Source organism: Biomphalaria glabrata, chromosome 2 (genome assembly GCF_947242115.1).
Source record: "Biomphalaria glabrata chromosome 2, xgBioGlab47.1, whole genome shotgun sequence".
NCBI classification, from domain to species: domain Eukaryota; kingdom Metazoa; phylum Mollusca; class Gastropoda; family Planorbidae; genus Biomphalaria; species Biomphalaria glabrata.
The window spans coordinates 32,826,991-32,843,648 of NC_074712.1; the positions used below are offsets into that span (position 1 = coordinate 32,826,991).

The 16,658-nt window shown below is 38.7% G+C and overlaps 1 protein-coding gene across 3 annotated transcripts in view; it reads right to left on the reverse strand.

Moving 5' to 3' along the window:
- Positions 1-4,612: 4,612 nt before the first annotated feature.
- Positions 4,613-16,658, reverse strand: part of LOC106057700 (UPF0764 protein C16orf89 homolog) — a 103,210-nt gene continuing 91,164 nt past the window's right edge. For all 3 annotated transcript variants that reach the window (XM_056020136.1, XM_056020134.1, XM_056020135.1), the window contains 4 exons: positions 8,138-8,249; positions 7,301-7,460; positions 5,667-5,795; positions 4,613-4,836 (listed from right to left, as the gene is read on the reverse strand). In XM_056020136.1, the coding sequence (XP_055876111.1) occupies positions 4,691-4,836; positions 5,667-5,795; positions 7,301-7,460; positions 8,138-8,249 (547 nt within the window). In that variant the 3' untranslated portion in view covers positions 4,613-4,690. The remainder of the gene's footprint in view (positions 4,837-5,666; positions 5,796-7,300; positions 7,461-8,137; positions 8,250-16,658) is intronic.

The window sequence follows — 16,658 nt, forward strand, 5'->3', positions numbered from 1 at the left end:
ATACCCAGTCCGCCCCTGGTGGATAGTCATCTGCCGAAATTGAAAAAGACTAAATGTGGCTCAACTATGATGGCTAAGATAAATGGGCGTAACCAGAATTTTTTCCTGGAGGGGGAGGAAATTGGGGTGTGGTAAAAGTTAAAAGTATTCCTTTTTTAAAATTAATTAAATATTAAAACTTCATCGGAGAAATATTTAATTATTTTAATCTTTATTTTTGATATTTGTTTTATGATACCTTTTGCATATCTTTTTCTAGGTTCAAATAATTGTTTATTATAAAAATGAGTGTCTTATATTAGCAGTATTACAAAAGAAAAAAAAACAAGGGTAAGGCAGTACTAAGACCCCTGCCCTAACCCACGCGATCCCTTATCATTATTTATACTATTCGAATTACTTTATATTTATAGCTTTAAAAATTTTACAAATAGATGTAAAACAAACTATTGCTTTCATACATTCATTTAAAATTGAAGGGTTTTATACACGAGAGATATATAGTTTTGCATAATTTTAAAAATTATTTTAATATTGAGCACAGTTTTCGCATTTTTGTCATGTAAAGATTTTTTTTTTTACAAATATATTAGCAATATAACCATTGTCCACAGGTGGTCAATTTAGATTTTCTTTTCGCAGTCTGCGTCTGTCCTCGGCAGCGGATTTTCTTTTGTTCTCAAATGTGTATCCCGTGGCCTTTGTGAGTGACCTCCAGCTGTCTCGTTCTGAGGCCGCAGGCCACCAGGTGCTCTCTTCTTTGTCAGCTAAGGCAAGTTGGCGCCTAAGCTTATTGTCCCTTTTCCCTTCCGGTGATGTCGATGGTTGCCTGCTTATTGTCCCTTTTCCCTTCCGGTGATGTCGATGGTTGCCTGCTTATGTCCCTATTCCCTTCCGGTGATGTCGATGGTTGCCTGCTTATTGTCCCTTTTCCCTTCCGGTGATGTCGATGGTTGCCTGCTTATTGTCCATTTTCCATTCCGGTGATGTCGATGGTTGCCTGCTTATGTCCCTTTTCCCTTCCGGTGATGTCGATGGTTGCCTGCTTATTGTCCCTTTTCCCTTCCGGTGATGTCGATGGTTGCCTGCTTATTGTCCCTTTTCCCTTTCGATGATGTCGATGGTTGCCTGCTTATTGTCCCTTTTCCCTTCCGGTGATGTCGATGGTTGCCTGCTAATTGTCCCTTTTCCCTTCCGGTGATGTCGATGTGTGACAAGTCAAAAACTCGCTGTCAGAGTCACTCTAAATTATCACAGCATTAATTATTAATTTTCATTATTTATTTATTTTATTTTAATTATTTCTCCATCCTACCCCTAAATTCTCCACCCGCCCCACCTTTTCCTCTATACCAGGCTAGACTCAGTCCACCACCTTGGAGAAAACTAGGCCAGTCCTTTCATTTATCTGCCCTTGATCGGGGAAAGATAATCACACTATCTCTTTTGTCTTACCCGCCGGATGTCTGAAGGACGGTCGCGGTTTACACCACCTTGGTTTGAATGCAAGCTAATCCTTCTCCCCCCCCCTTCTCTCACGTCTCTCTTTGATCTAAGAGATTACCCTGGTCAACACACCGCGTGATATTCCAAGGTGCGGCTCCCACCTCGAGTCAAATCCACCCACGTGTAAGATAAATCTTAGCCTAGGGCATTTCCTGTGTCCGCCCGCACTTTCCAGGCTTATATAAAGTAAACCAACTCAAGCCAGACCCTTTTTCATTTCTCATTCGAGCTGAGCTATCGAGTCTGGACTATATCACTTATTCTCTCTCCTAGAGGAATATCTGGTGGTAAGCCGAACTTAATCACAAGTTCCATCTTAATTACTCTGTGTATATTTCCATTGGATTTTATCATGTGTAGCTTATTAGTTCATTTATATTTAATTAGTGCATTGTGTATTTCTCACTGGCGTAAGTAGAAAACATAAACATGCCCTATGTATTTATTTAATATTGCATTAATCTATTAAGGCTACGTTGCTCAATTGATCATTGATGCAACCATGTATATATTTGTACACCTTATTTTATTTCCTTTATCTCGGTTGATCGCCTTGATGATTTTACTATCGCACTAATACTGCGCTTAGAAAGGAGATATGAGTTATCTCCCCTGTATTGAATTATCTCCCCTTTACTCATTTTACCCTAATGAGAGTTGCGCCGCTTGAACGGACACACCATTCAAGCGCGCTCCATTGTTCTCGACCCACGGTCATATGTAAACAATCATCTGGGTCGCTGACCACCGCCCAATTCAACCCCCCCCCCCCCTTTTCTTTCTCTATCCACCTGTGTTGTTCATTTGAGATTATTATTTCCCCTTCTATGTACATTTTATGTTATTATTTTCCCTTTTATGTACATTTTGATATTGCTACTATCATCCATCTATTTTCCAAATCCCATTTGTCATCACCTCCCCCTTGTGCTCTAAAGCAATTTTACCAATCTGACGAATGCACCTCAGTCGAGGGCATCGATAAGATGTATGAGAGACATGTCCTAACTTGTCTTTATTTATCCGCAGCCTCCCTCAGGTGTCTGCCTATTTGCCTACTGGCCTATCTATGTGCTTAGTGCTAATCAGCGCTGCTATCAAGAATCACCTATTGCCTAGTTATTGGATCAACGATCTATTTACCTGCAGTTGTGCTTAGTGCTATTCAGCGCTGCACTTGCCCATTTAGATGCTTAGTGCTATTCAGCACTGTATTTGCTATCGAGGATCACCTACTGCCTATTTATCCATTGGATCAACGATCTATTTACCTGCATTTGTGCTTAGTGCTATTCAGCACTACACTTGCCTACTGAGATCTACTCAACTCTACCACTTGGCGCTATCGGCATTGCCCGCCTATTCGACAGCCCACCTGTCAAGCTATTAGGTGCGACGTCCCTATAGACCAGATCTGTGTGAGACGTCATAGCTACGCCAACCCGCTGCAACTCACTGGACATATCCTGTCAACTACGCTGCCCACGGCAGATCCGCTCTGCCCGCAGTAACCTTGTGCCCACGGTAGCCGGCCACCCGCTTTACTGTGCCCACTACAGATATTAGATTTTGGGGATTGAGACTCCACAAGAACTATATCTCCGGCGTCCCTCTATCCGCTAGAGCGCCACCTCCAGCTGCAGAACCTCAAGCCAGGACACAGCCAGCTGCGACATCAACAGGACAACTAGCTAAGTCAGAGGACAAAGTGACATACTCTCTTATTAGGTGCAAGAGTGATGATTAAACATATTATTCACTAGAGATAGATGCAAACCCTCCCCCTTTTTATTCTTATATGTATATTTATGTAAATAAATATTCTTTCATTTTAACTTTTGTATCTATTTTTCATTGCTTCGTCTCGTTGCGTGTCTACTCCCGATTCATATGCTGATAGTGGGGGTGTGATAGCATTAAAAATAATCATCCCCTAGACATTAAACTCGCCAAACACACGTCACATTTCCCCACCTGTCACACGATGGTTGCCTGCTTATTGCCCCTTTTCCCTTTCGATGATGTCGATGGTTGCCTGCTAATTGTCCCTTTTATCCTTCCGGTGATGTCGATGGTTGCCTGCTTATTGTCCCTTTTCCCTTCCGGTGATATCGATGGTTGCCTGCTTATTGTCCCTTTTCCCTTCCGGTGATGTCGATGTTGCCTGCTAATTGTCCCTTTTATCCTTCCGGTGATGTCGATGGTTGCCTGCTTATTGTCCCTTTTCCCTTCCGGTGATGTCGATGGTTGCCTGCTTATTGTCCCTTTTATCCTTCCGGTGATGTCGATGGTTGCCTGCTTATTGTCCCTTTTCCCTTCCGGTGATGTCGATGGTTGCCTGCTTATTGTCCCTTTTCCCTTCCGGTGATGTCGATGGTTGCCTGCTAATTGTCCCTTTTCCCTTCCGGTGATGTCGATGGTTGCCTGCTTATTGCCCCTTTTCCCTTCCGGTGATATCGATGGTTGCCTGCTTATTGTCCCTTTTCCCTTCCGGTGATGTCGATGTTGCCTGCTAATTGTCCCTTTTATCCTTCCGGTGATGTCGATGGTTGCCTGCTTATTGTCCCTTTTCCCTTCCGGTGATGTCGATGGTTGCCTGCTTATTGTCCCTTTTCCCTTCCGGTGATGTCGATGGTTGCCTGCTTATTGTCCCTTTTATCCTTCCGGTGATGTCGATGGTTGCCTGCTTATTGTCCCTTTTCCCTTCCGGTGATGTCGATGGTTGCCTGCTTATTGTCCCTTTTCCCTTCCGGTGATGTCGATGGTTGCCTGCTTATTGTCCCTTTTCCCTTTCGATGATGTCGATGGTTGCCTGCTTATTGTCCCTTTCCCCTTCCGGTGATGTCGATGGTTGCCTGCTTATTGTCCCTTTTCCCTTCCGGTGATGTCGATGGTTGCCTGCTTATTGTCCCTTTTCCCCATCATCAGCCAAGCATAACGGAAACGTTTGTAACGGGGTTTTAAAACAATAATTTGAATATTTATAATAGTTGCTTCTAGCTATCTCTATTTGTTAACTGTTCATTAATATTGGCCTAATATTTACGCTGAAATATGCAAACAATCAACTATATGATTTTTAAACACCCGCTAAACCAATTACAACAAAAATTGCACATGTTTTATTTCACAAATATTAACTTTGTTTAGTTAGTAGGGGCGGATGTTAGACGTCGAAGAGGTTTTATTGCAAATTTTCTTGAATCCAGACTTCCAAAATATATCGAACATATTGCGCCATGACTCCAGCAGCTACAGTTGATCTGTGACACAAGCAACCTTTGAAGATACGCTTCTCTTCTCTTTTCCTTCTTGAGACATGACTCGTTTCTACAAACATTAAAGTGAAATGTATTACTATTAACAATAATAATAATAATAATAATAATAAATTCATATTCCGCTTCCAGGACAGCGATGAATATGAAATAAATTAGGCAGGCGGTAACTATTATTCACCAATGAGTCGAGTGTTTACTGAGGGCAATTCACAACCTCATGACCAAACACAAGAGGTCGGTCTACTCCCTGACTCGCACCCCACACAATTGAGAGGTGCTGTTGGTGGTAGAACAAGAGGAGCCAAAAGGATCAAATGGACGAGAGAAATGAATATAGACGTCATCAAATCGTTCTTCCGTGTAAACATTTGTGATGATGGAAATTGTCCAAAATAACAATATACCCCATTGTTATATCAACCGAGGGGATAATAACAACTGACCTCACAGACACCTTCTAGGCCCTTAACATTCCTAGGAACATCCTCGTTGCCTGTCAGAGGGCGGTACTGCTGCAGACCTGCCACATCACCAGAAAATTCCTCAGTGGAAACTGTTAAAGGGACTACGATGAATTTTGTTTCTCTTTAGCGAAACTCGACCCTGGCAGCGCCAGAGAATGACTACTCGTTCATTTCTAACATAATAATAATAATAATAATAATAATAATTTTATTTATTTTATTTATAAAGCGCTGTTAACAAACAAAATGTAGGCTCAAGGCGCTGTAATAACATTAAAAACACAAACACGACACCAACATTAAAGAACTAATCTAAAAAAGTTTTAAACAAGTAAAAAAGTAAGGGAAAGTCTGTATTAGTTATAGTGTAGACAGTATAAATAGACTCTTTTCTGTTTTCTGTATCGTAACCAACCTGGAGCATTTTCTGGATGCCACGCGTCCCATTTGTAGCAGCCTTCTTCTGCGTCCTGCCAACTAAGAATGTGTATCAACCAATCGTTATTGAAGAATTGTCTGAATCCTAACATTCCACAGAGAGCAGCTGAAAGTATAAAAGAACATTTTTTAAATTATAAATATGACCAGTATAATATTTAACAACTAGTTAAGTGTGCACTTGTCCAGGGCATAAGAATACCAAGGGTAGGCCTAAACAAATGCATTGGTTCACACAATAATATTACAATTTAGCTTTGTAGTTTGTACATATAGGCAATCTCGACTTGGAAACTTATATAAAATTTATTCTTATGTCTCAAAAGAGAACACCTCAAAAATGATCATACACGATCTTAGAGTGTACAGAAAGGGTCCAAGCAAAGACTTTGAAATCACTGATCAGTGGAATTGTTTCTCTCCCATGGATTCTTGACAAATAACTTTTCATACTGGCAACTATCAGTTGGAAGCAAATTATATCTCAACCGTTTCGGGAACTCAAGAAAGGGCATGGTGTGTAGAATCTCCTTTGTCATCCAAACCACAAACTTGCAATCACGTGATGAAGGGCAAACTGGCCTTAAGTTATCTACATAGATAAAAGATATCTAATAGATAAATAAATGATTTAGGAATTAATTTGATGTTCAATAGTTCAACATTTGTAAAAAATTTCAATTCAATTTTCTTATCTTATTTTATATTATACAGACGTTAGTTCAAAAAGAAGATGATTACGTTTCGTTTCACTTAGCTCTATTAACAAGAAGTGGAAGGATACGGATGGAATGAGAAGGATTGAAGGATAATTAATATGAGAAGGATTGAAGGATAATTAATAAAGATCTAAAATTAAACTTGACAGTAGGTCTCATTTATTTTGGAATTTTATATATTGCAATGTCAATGAGCTAGCAAAAACAAAAAGGTGTGTCAGATGTGATAAATTGTTGTTTTGCAAGATATTTTGTAAGTGGAGATCCATCCGCCAATCCAATAGATTGAGTCGTCGCGAGGCATTTTTTAGTCAAGAACAGCAAGGGGCCCGCCTCTTATTGGACAATCTACAATGGTAAGTTGAAGTAATGGTCAATATGGTGTGGTTTAGATAATTGTTTTATGAAAGGTATTTAAAAAATACTTGCTCAACATGTGCATTGTTTAAAAAAAAATTGCCTTAAACACGTGTAGCACTCAAGTTGGAACTAAATTCAATTTCCTAACCCAGGAAAACTCTCCATTGAAAAAGTTTAATTATGTCACGTTAAGAATAAAGTGTGCTGAGAAAGATAGTACAAATGTCTATGTGTCGCTAATACGAGCCATTCGGAATGATCATTATGGACCAATTATTCGAAGGATAAGTTAAACTTAAACCGAACGGGCTTATGCTGTATATTTTATTATACGGTAGTTTTCTACTTGAAAATAAAAAAAAAATATGTATAAAAGTAGAATGTGTTTTAATTAATATTTTTATTTAACAAACGGGAAATAATCCTACCTATAAAACTAACGTACGGTTGTGCTAAATTCTTAGACAATGGGAAGTGTTCCGTTAAAGAACAAGTTTAGGGACCACTTGGCTAGAGGAATCTAAAAGAACACCTTGTTCCATAAAGAGATCTCGTTGATTTGAGGGGAAGCCTTTCTCAGCTATCATGTTGGCTTCATCCAGTATGTTGGCACAGAAAATGTCCTGTAGCTCTCTCAAGTTAGGTTGTCGATGATTGAGAATTTGTCGTTGTATTTCTTTCTTACAACCAAACTAGGAGTTGAAAACAAATTACAAGAATTATCACAAAAAGTAGATACGATTACTATTTTAAGTCTTTATTAAAACAAAATATATGAGGTTTTAATATTTATTATCATAGTTTGGAGTCTTCAGAAAATGAGATCACTAAACGAAACTATGCCTTGTTCATTTTTTTTTAACATAGCGAGGATTGCAGACCGCACCTGGTGCCACAAAAAAAAAAAACACTTTTTTTTTCTTGCAAAAGCTAACAATGTTTGTAAAAAAAAATAAGTACATAGTTAAATTCCTTAACAAATGGCTGCGCGTTTAATAATAATCTATGCTTTCCTTAGGAAATATTGATAGTTGTTTTTTTTTTGTTGGGGGGATTTGTTGTGATGGGGATAGGATTAACCTCATTTGTAAAAATAAATAAATATGTAAATAGTTAAATAAATTACTTAACAAGTGACTGCGCGTTTATTAATAATGAGTGGGGATTGGTTGTGATGTGGATGAGATTAGCTAACCTCATTGGGTGACACCAGCACCAGCGACGCCTCTGGTTTAATCTTTGGCTAAAACATTCGGGAGAAAGCTGTAAAATTAATCTCTGAACTAATCGTTTCGTGTACGCTTCCGACTCCTTCTTTTCAAGTTAGTTCTTGCTCGTGTTTCCCAAGCACTCTGACGAATGTACTTACACCTTCAGCTATTTCCAAATAGAAGATCTCGTGTGTTAGAGAGTAAGCACTGTAACCAAACGAAGTCATGAGTGTCCAACACTGGTCTGTCGTTGCACACTGCATGCCGTCTCTGAGCACACAAAGAAAAAGAATTTTAAATTATCAGAATGTACGAATGTATGCCTATAGCATATAGGACAATAGGAACAGAATTTAAGTTGATCAACCATTATCCACGATTACGACGTTCCACCTACACACTGCGAATGTCGTAAACTATATTTGACAATGTTTCTGTATTATTATTATTATTCTTTTATTACTGTACTGTATTTTATTCTCAACATCAACCACACTCACACCATTTTATTTTTTTAAATTGCTTATCCATTCAAAGTAGTCGCTTACTCACCCAGGGCATTCGCTTACCGAATAAAAGGCACCCAGCGGATGAGTTTGAAGAACTATTTTTATCGTAGAGAATGTGAACGAAGACAAAAACAAAATATAAACATAGTTACAAAGACAGCTTGTGTGGAAACACAAACTCAAAATTGGCCCCCCAAGTGGTCCACCCAGGCAGGTAAAAGGCAGGTTTTAATACTTTCAGAAAGAATATCAGAAGGAAATTCTATCAAAGGCAAATGCAGAGGCATAGCTAGGGATTTGGGAGCCCGGGGGAATTGACCTTTTTTTGGGAGCCCCCTGCATTGTGACATTTGACATGATGACATGAGATAATGTACTTAATATATAACCCTACATTCAAATTGGTACAGTATATCAGTAAAATTAACAACACTAGAAAAGTTTCTCCAACAGCTTTATGATTTTGTCGAGATGCTAGGAAATCGACAAGGTAGCTTCTTCTCTTGTCACCTTGTATTATCTCCTTTTTTAAACTCCCGGCTCCAGTTTGGCCAATCTCTGGGCTGAATTGGAAAAAAAGGTGAACAATTCATTTACAGTTCCAAAAAAAGGGTGACAATTGCTGGATCTATCTCAGCAGAATGAAGAGCTGACAGGTTCAGAGAGTGATTATCACATTTCAGAAACGTTGCCTTTGGATTTATGTCTAAGAGACAGACGGCGACTCATTGTGGTTGCATTATCATAGAATTAAACTTGACAGTAGGTCTCATTAACTAACTTTATGCCCATCAAGTTTATGAACTCATTTTGAATTTCTGGTGACAAATAATGTGTCTTCCCATAGTCGATTCTATGTAAGTGGTGTTTCGTAACTTATCAAATTTTGCAAGAAATTTCAAAGATGCTAGGAAGTTCCCAGGATTGGGTGAATTCAGTTTTTTTTTGTTGTGACCACATAAGGTTGAGTTTGTTTTTGTAAGTACTTAATAGCTGCTGCTACACGCTTCAGAATATCTCTCCAATACTGTTAATTTTTCAAAATTTGCGCATGTGACAGTTCATATGGTTCTGCTTTAAGCTTTTCTTTTTCTAGCTTCCACTTAAATAAAAAACGTGTCTGTGGTGGACTCCTTCTTCATGTTCTTTCAGTCTCTCATGTTTCTTCCAGTTGGTGAACCAACTCCAGGTTTGCTCAATGCACTAGATATCTTTTCTGATGCCTCAGAAAACAGTACACATGCAAATCAAAATAGACATCCCAAGAGTCGAGAGAAGAGGACCCGAGATCTCTCCTATTGGACGCTTTCTAGTGAACCATGATGTCAAACTTTGTGATTTGTTTTGGGTAAACTCTACTCGAAACAAATACCTTTTATCTTTGTTTTGGAAAAATAAGCTACCCTTTAACAGAATTTTGCTCGCAGTTCCTCTGATAAAATTCCAGGCAGGATATATCTAAAGTCTTTGTACTTAATTATAGCTTTTTCCACTTCTGGAGAATGTTATTTTGGAAGACCATCCCTTGACACATTATCTGTATCATTTACTTCAGATGTTTTCTCTGACTATGATAAAAGGGTATTCCCTTGGAGTTTCTTCAGCAATACTTCCCTCATCAAGAGATATTTTCACTTCTTCGACTGCTGTATCTTTGTATGAATCATCTGAATAGTGATACTTTTCTTCGATAGGTTCAAGGTCTCCTTTGTTTTCAGTGCTCTTATCATGTTTCTTCTTAAATGATAAGAATGGTGAAATAAACTACCCTATATAACAAGTTACTTCCTGAGAGTAACACGACACTAGTCAGCGCTATGGAAGTTATTCCTTGAAATTGAGAGAAACCCCTTACGGAAAGAGTTAATACTTTGTGTGGAATACATACAACAGGGGCACTAACTTATATAACAACGTGAAAAGCAAAATTATATGACAGTGACGTAATATTTATTTAAAAACAAATTTCGGACACTCATTTGGGGGCCCACTCAAGTGGAGGCCCGGGGGGATCTTCAAATTCTCCCACCTCCTGCCCCCACCCTAGCTACGCCACTGGGCAAATGACAGAAGGATGGAGAAAGAAAGTTGACAGATCTTGTGTGGTGCCCCAACGATCGAGTAGACCATGGGATAGAAGCTGAAGTCACCTGTGAACCTGGCCTAACTGATGTCATATAATGATTATCTAATTAATCTCATCATTGGCCTCCTTCAGTCGTAGAACGACTATGGTTCATCTCAGAGCACACCTCCTCATGTGGCTGTGGAGCCCTATTTTGGAGAGACACTCCCGTCCACAGATAGCGCAGGTTAAGGTGGCTTTTGCTTCTGTGGTAGAGGAGCTGGCCGTTTTTCGGATTGTGCGTTTTTCTTCCTGAGCTGAGACCCATGTACTTTCACTGTCCATAGCTTTCTTGGTCACTGTCTCTCTCCATCTGTTGCGGTCTAGAGCTATGTCTTCCCAATTATCAGTATTGATGTTCACTGATTTGAGGTCACGTTTTATTACATCTATGTAACGGAAGTGGGGGCGACCAGTTTTTCTTGTGCCAGTCGCGAGTTGACCATAGAGGATGACTTTCGGGATGCACTTGTCCTCCATCCGGCAAACATATCCAAGCCAGCGCAAACGGCGTTGTCTGAGGGCTGTAAAGATGCTGGGAATACCTGATCGCGCAAGGATCTCAGTATTGCACACTTTTTCTTTCCATGTGACATTCAACATCTCAAATGGAATGAGTTCAGTTTTCTCTCTTGCTTTGCGTAGGTGGTCCATGATTCACTGCCAAACAGCAGTGTACTCATAACGCATGCCTTGTAGACTTCCATTTTGGTCACCGTAGTTAGCTTATGGTTTTCCCAAACTCTTGGTCTGAGTCTAGCAAAGGTCGAGGTAGCCTTCCCTATGCTTTTTTTTCATCTCCTCTTCTAGAGACAGGTCATCTGTAATTGTGGATCCCAGATAGCAGAATTCGTTTACAGCATCCAGCTTGTTATCGTCTATGAGGATGGAGGGTGGTGCTGTAGCAGGTGGTCCCATAACATTTGTTTTCTTCGTGCTAATAGTCAAGCCATATTCTTTACAGGCCTGAGAGAAGTGGGACATTAGTGACTGAAGTTCCTCTTGCGTGTGTGCCACTACCGCTGCGTCATCCGCGAATAGCATATCTCTTACGAGGGTGGCTCTGATTTTAGTTTTGGCCCTCACTCTGGCAATATTTAGGAGTTTGCCATCAAATCTGGAATGGAGATAGATGCCATCAGTGGATTGGTCAAACGCGTTGTCGATTAGCAGTGAACATAGTATTCCAAAGAGAGTTGGGGCCAGGACACATCCTTGTTTAACTCCGCTATTTATACTGAAACTTTCAGAGCTGGCACCGTTGAATTGCACTGTACCCATCATATTTTGGTGGAAAGATATGATTACATTTAGTAGATTGGGTGGACAGCCTATTATCTGTAAAATTTTAAAGAGGCCATCTCTGCTAACTAGATCGAAGGCCTTTGTCAGGTCAATAAACGCAATGTACAAAGGCATCCTTTATTCTCTGCTCTTTTCCTGGAGTTGGCGGATGGAGAAAATCATGTCAATCGTGGATCTCCCTGAGCGAAAGCCGCATAGTGATTCTAGATAGACCCGATCAGCGAGTTTTTGTAGCCTGGGAAGTATCACTCGAGCAAAGACTTTGCCTACACTACTTAAGAGGGAGATTCCCCTGTAGTTGTTGCAGTCGCTTCTGTCACCTTTGTTCTTATACAGTGTAATGATTTTAGCATCTCGCAGGTCTTGTGGCACAGCACCTTCTTGCCAACATTTGCAAAGCAGTTCGTGTAGAGGTTGGATTAGAGTAGTTTTGCATTGTTTTAGAAGATCTGGGGGGGATACCATCGCATCCGGGTGCTTTGCGCGCAGCAATTTTGTCTATGGCTTTGTTGAGCTCTGAAAGGGTGGGTGTTTCGTCTAGCTCGTTCATTGTGGGTAATTGTATGATGGCCTTAAGGGCTGAGTCAGAGACTGAGCTTGTTGTGACGTAGAGCTCAGAGTAATGTTCAACCCATTTGTGCATTTGTTGGCACTTGTCTGTGATTGATTTCAAAGGTGTTGTCTTGTTTTGGGAGGGTCCGAGAGCCTTTTTGATTCCTTCGTACATCCCTCTTATGTTGCCCACTTGGGCTGCGAGCTGAATATTCTCACTGAGCTCTACCCAGTATTCATTGGCACAGATCCTTGCTGTCCTCTGTGCATTGGCTCTAGCTTCTTTCAGGTTTAGCAGGTTGCGTTGGGTAGGTTTTGCCTTGTAAGTAGCGAGTATATCTCTCTTTGCTCTGATGACAGGTGCTAAAATAACTGCTTTAGAGTCGAACCAATCATTTTGTTTTGTAATTTTTCTTCCAAAGATTTCCAGGGAAGTTAATTAATCTAATTGTTTTGTAAAGGGTTAATCTCTTATTGAAAACCTCAAGAAGGAAAACTGCAGTTCACACGATAATATGAACAACTACTTATTAATTGTTGTTTTAAATTATGTTCCACTTAAATAGATTTTTTCTATTTAAAAAAAAGTAAACATTTTTTTTTTGTAAAGTAGTAGTTAGTATGGAAGAACTTACGTAACTTAGCAATAAAACAAAAAAAATTGTTTTGACAGAAATTTAAAACCGTTTGCATAAATGTGTTAAAAATATGGTAAATAATCATCTCCCTTACTAAACAGCCTCCCGTGTTTGTTACTATTAATAGTGAATAGTTGTAAAAATGATGTATTTTTATGAAAAAACTGCTTGCATAGTTGATTTAAAAAATGTAATTTTTCGCTTTCAGAAAAAAAAAACGTAACCGTTGCATCAGAACTATGAAAGGTCTAAAATATCATGATGTCGAATTTTCAATATCTTTTTTAGTTTTCGAGATCTAAAAAGGACGGACGGACATACAAACCACACAAAATTAATAGCGTCTATTCCCCTTTCGTTGCCGCTAAAAATACTTTAGTAAAAAGCAAAGCTCTCAATACCAGGTACTGTAAACATTTTTACCCCATTTCAATACCAAACAAAATTATTGAATTACCACTATTGGATTATCTATTGGTTAATTTAGTTGATTTATTCATATGTTGTCTTCAAAAATGAATAATTGTGCAAAGTTTCAAATTGTTCCGAAAATGGGAAGTGGGAGAAATAATGTATTGAAAATGTGTATCAGACAGAGACAGAGCGACAGAGTGAGTTGATATAATCTTTGTAAATGTGTGTGCCTGTGAGCGTATTATTGAAAAAAAAGTTATGATTATTTGGAAATGACATCTATTTAACAGATCAGATTGCAATTAGAGGTGGATATTTGGAGACAACTATGTTGAGAAATGTTGAAGTCACATGTAAAATAGTAAGTATCTTCATCTCAACACCCTTGGAACATGCCCATGTCATTGGCTAAAACATGATGGCCAGAAATGAAGAAGTTTTAAGAGAAAGCTCTGATTTATCACCAACAGGACAGTGTGTGTAAAAGAGCGCGTGTATGTGAGTAAGTATGAGGGGTTTTGTGTGGTATACTGAAAACACGCTCACAGTCAGTTACTTTTGTTTTAAAACTTTATTTCCCTCGAGTAACCGAACCGCAACATCTCTTCCCATGCCCAGATCAGTAGACAAAACAAATCATTTGTCCATTATAAAAAGGAAAAGATAATGTTTGGTTACCAATATCAGAGTTACATTTCATTAATAGCTGACCATATAGAGTCCACAGTGTTTAGTTCTTAGGTAATTGGGTCTATACTTTTTAAATAAGTTTGTAAATATACAACAGCTGTTTATTGGAATGGAAAAGATGATCAATAAACATATGCTTGGGGGATGACATCCTTGAAGGCTGATGAACAGCAGATTGCAATAGGTTCACAACCACAATTCAAGTCTTTGTTCAAAAGCCTCTTGAAATAGAAAGTAGGTCTCGAAGGGGGAACCCACTAACTTTAAAATTAAACTAGATGCATCTGAGTTGTGTACGATACAGAATATAGAGTGCCAATAAAAAAGTTGATTCTCTATTACTAAGGTCAAACAATCCAATATAAAATTCCATTCTAGGGGTATTTCTTTTTGTTTAAAGTTGTAAAGTTCATTGCTGAAGTTCATTGTAAAGTTCATTGCTAAAGAAAGACGGAATGTCACGGGCGACAATTCTCTTTTTCCATTCACTGCTAAATTTTTCTCCAGTCGATAGAGTGATTGGAAGTTTGGAACTCACGTCAGTTACTTAATCCTAGCAATAATTTGAAGCCTGATCCTCGCTACGTGAAACTCATTCCATTTGAGGCACTCTTTTTCTTTGATGCTTCATGACTGACGTTTTTAGTTTTTCAGTGGGAGGCGGGACAGAGAGTACAGGTTCAACTCTTTGATAACTTGCCATGAGATTCAACAAAATCTTGGCTTTTGACTTACAAAGAAATACACGATAATTACAATGTATTGTAGCTGTTGATTTGGGAAATATTTTATTAAAAGGAGTTTATAGAAGATTCAATTAGGCCGAGTGATGGCTATGGTTAATATGAACAAAAACAAACACCTGATTTGGGCCAGTTTGGGCTGTAGCTTTCAATATGTAACGTTAAACATAACGCCATGCCACCTTGGTTAAAAGATCGGTCATGAGAAGTGACATTACGGACATAGAGGACCATAATTCTTGCAATACATGCATGAACACTGTGTAACAGAGTAGAACAAAAGTTAATCGTCAAGTGAATAGAAGAGACTAGGTCAGGAAACAAAATTACAATCAATCTTTGCTAAAGTAGAAATGGAATTAAAGTGAAGTGATACTTGAGAAACCGACGTCCTATCCACAAAGAATATCCTCTCGTTTGACGTTGTGTTGATTTTGTTGCATGTATGGCAATAGTTTGTGTATGTGAGGAGCCTACTAGAACATTTCAATAAAGCAAACAAAGACTAAATCCAATGAAAAAAAAAACAACGAGTTTGTGTGTGGGAGGCCCCTGAGGGTTAGTTGTGCTCATAAAGTACGTTGCACACGTAATTATGGTTCACACCTAAGTGGCGGGTCAATACAAACTTGTTTGTATGTGCATACAATATGCATAGAGTTTTGGTGGGAAGTGTGGTCGAGAGGCCAAGTGCGCTTGAACTTGGCTTAGCTTGGCTACCTAGAAGGGGGCTCGAAGTTCGACACCCGACTCGGGCAGAGTTGTGTTTACTGAGCGCCTAAAGTACGGTAAACCAACTCATAGATACCACCTCCCCCACTGGTCCACAAATGAGATTGGACCAAAAGCGCTCTGAGCATGCTATAAGCATGAAAGTAGCGCTATATAAAAGCTATTATAATAAAAAAAAATTAAAGTTTTCTGAGTGCCACAAGTGTATCCTAAGATCCAATATTTAACATGAAAAAATAAAACAATTTAAGCCCCTATGGGAAGAGCGAAAAAAATGAAAATAAAACATTTCTACAAAGCTTATATCTACTTACTCTGTCTGTCTGGTAAAAAGTGTCTATATGTTATTTCTCCCACACCCATTCTAGGATCAAGTTGAAACTTTGCACAACTATTCATTGACATAGACAAGACATGAATCAATTAAAAAAAAGTAAACAATTCGACAAATAATTCCTGGTAATTAATTATTTTGCTTACTAGCAACAAGGGAAACTAATACTTCAGCATTCACATATATGGCTAAATTTGTTGGGTTTAGTCTCCCTACATAATTGTTAACGCTATTTCTCCCTCACGCATTCTATGATCAAGTTGATACTTTAAATAATGATTTATTGTACCTAATAAAATATGACTCAATAAACAATGCTCAATTAGTCAATTAATTATTTGCAATTAATTGTTTTGTTTGATATTGAATAAGGGAAATAACTTGTACATTATTGGTAGATATAGTTTTAAAGACGGAGTTCTTCCCCTATAGATAAGCTTAGTTTTTTTTTTAAAGGATTTTAACTATTTTGCTTGTTTAACTCTTTACGACGTAAACAAAATGTTAACAGAAACAGCGTCATTTATCTCCCCTCAATCATTATCCAAAGCTAAACACAATATAACCCAGCAGCGATATTCACCCACATAAGTCATCTATCAACTCTTGGCAATAATGATCACAAATGTTTTGTATA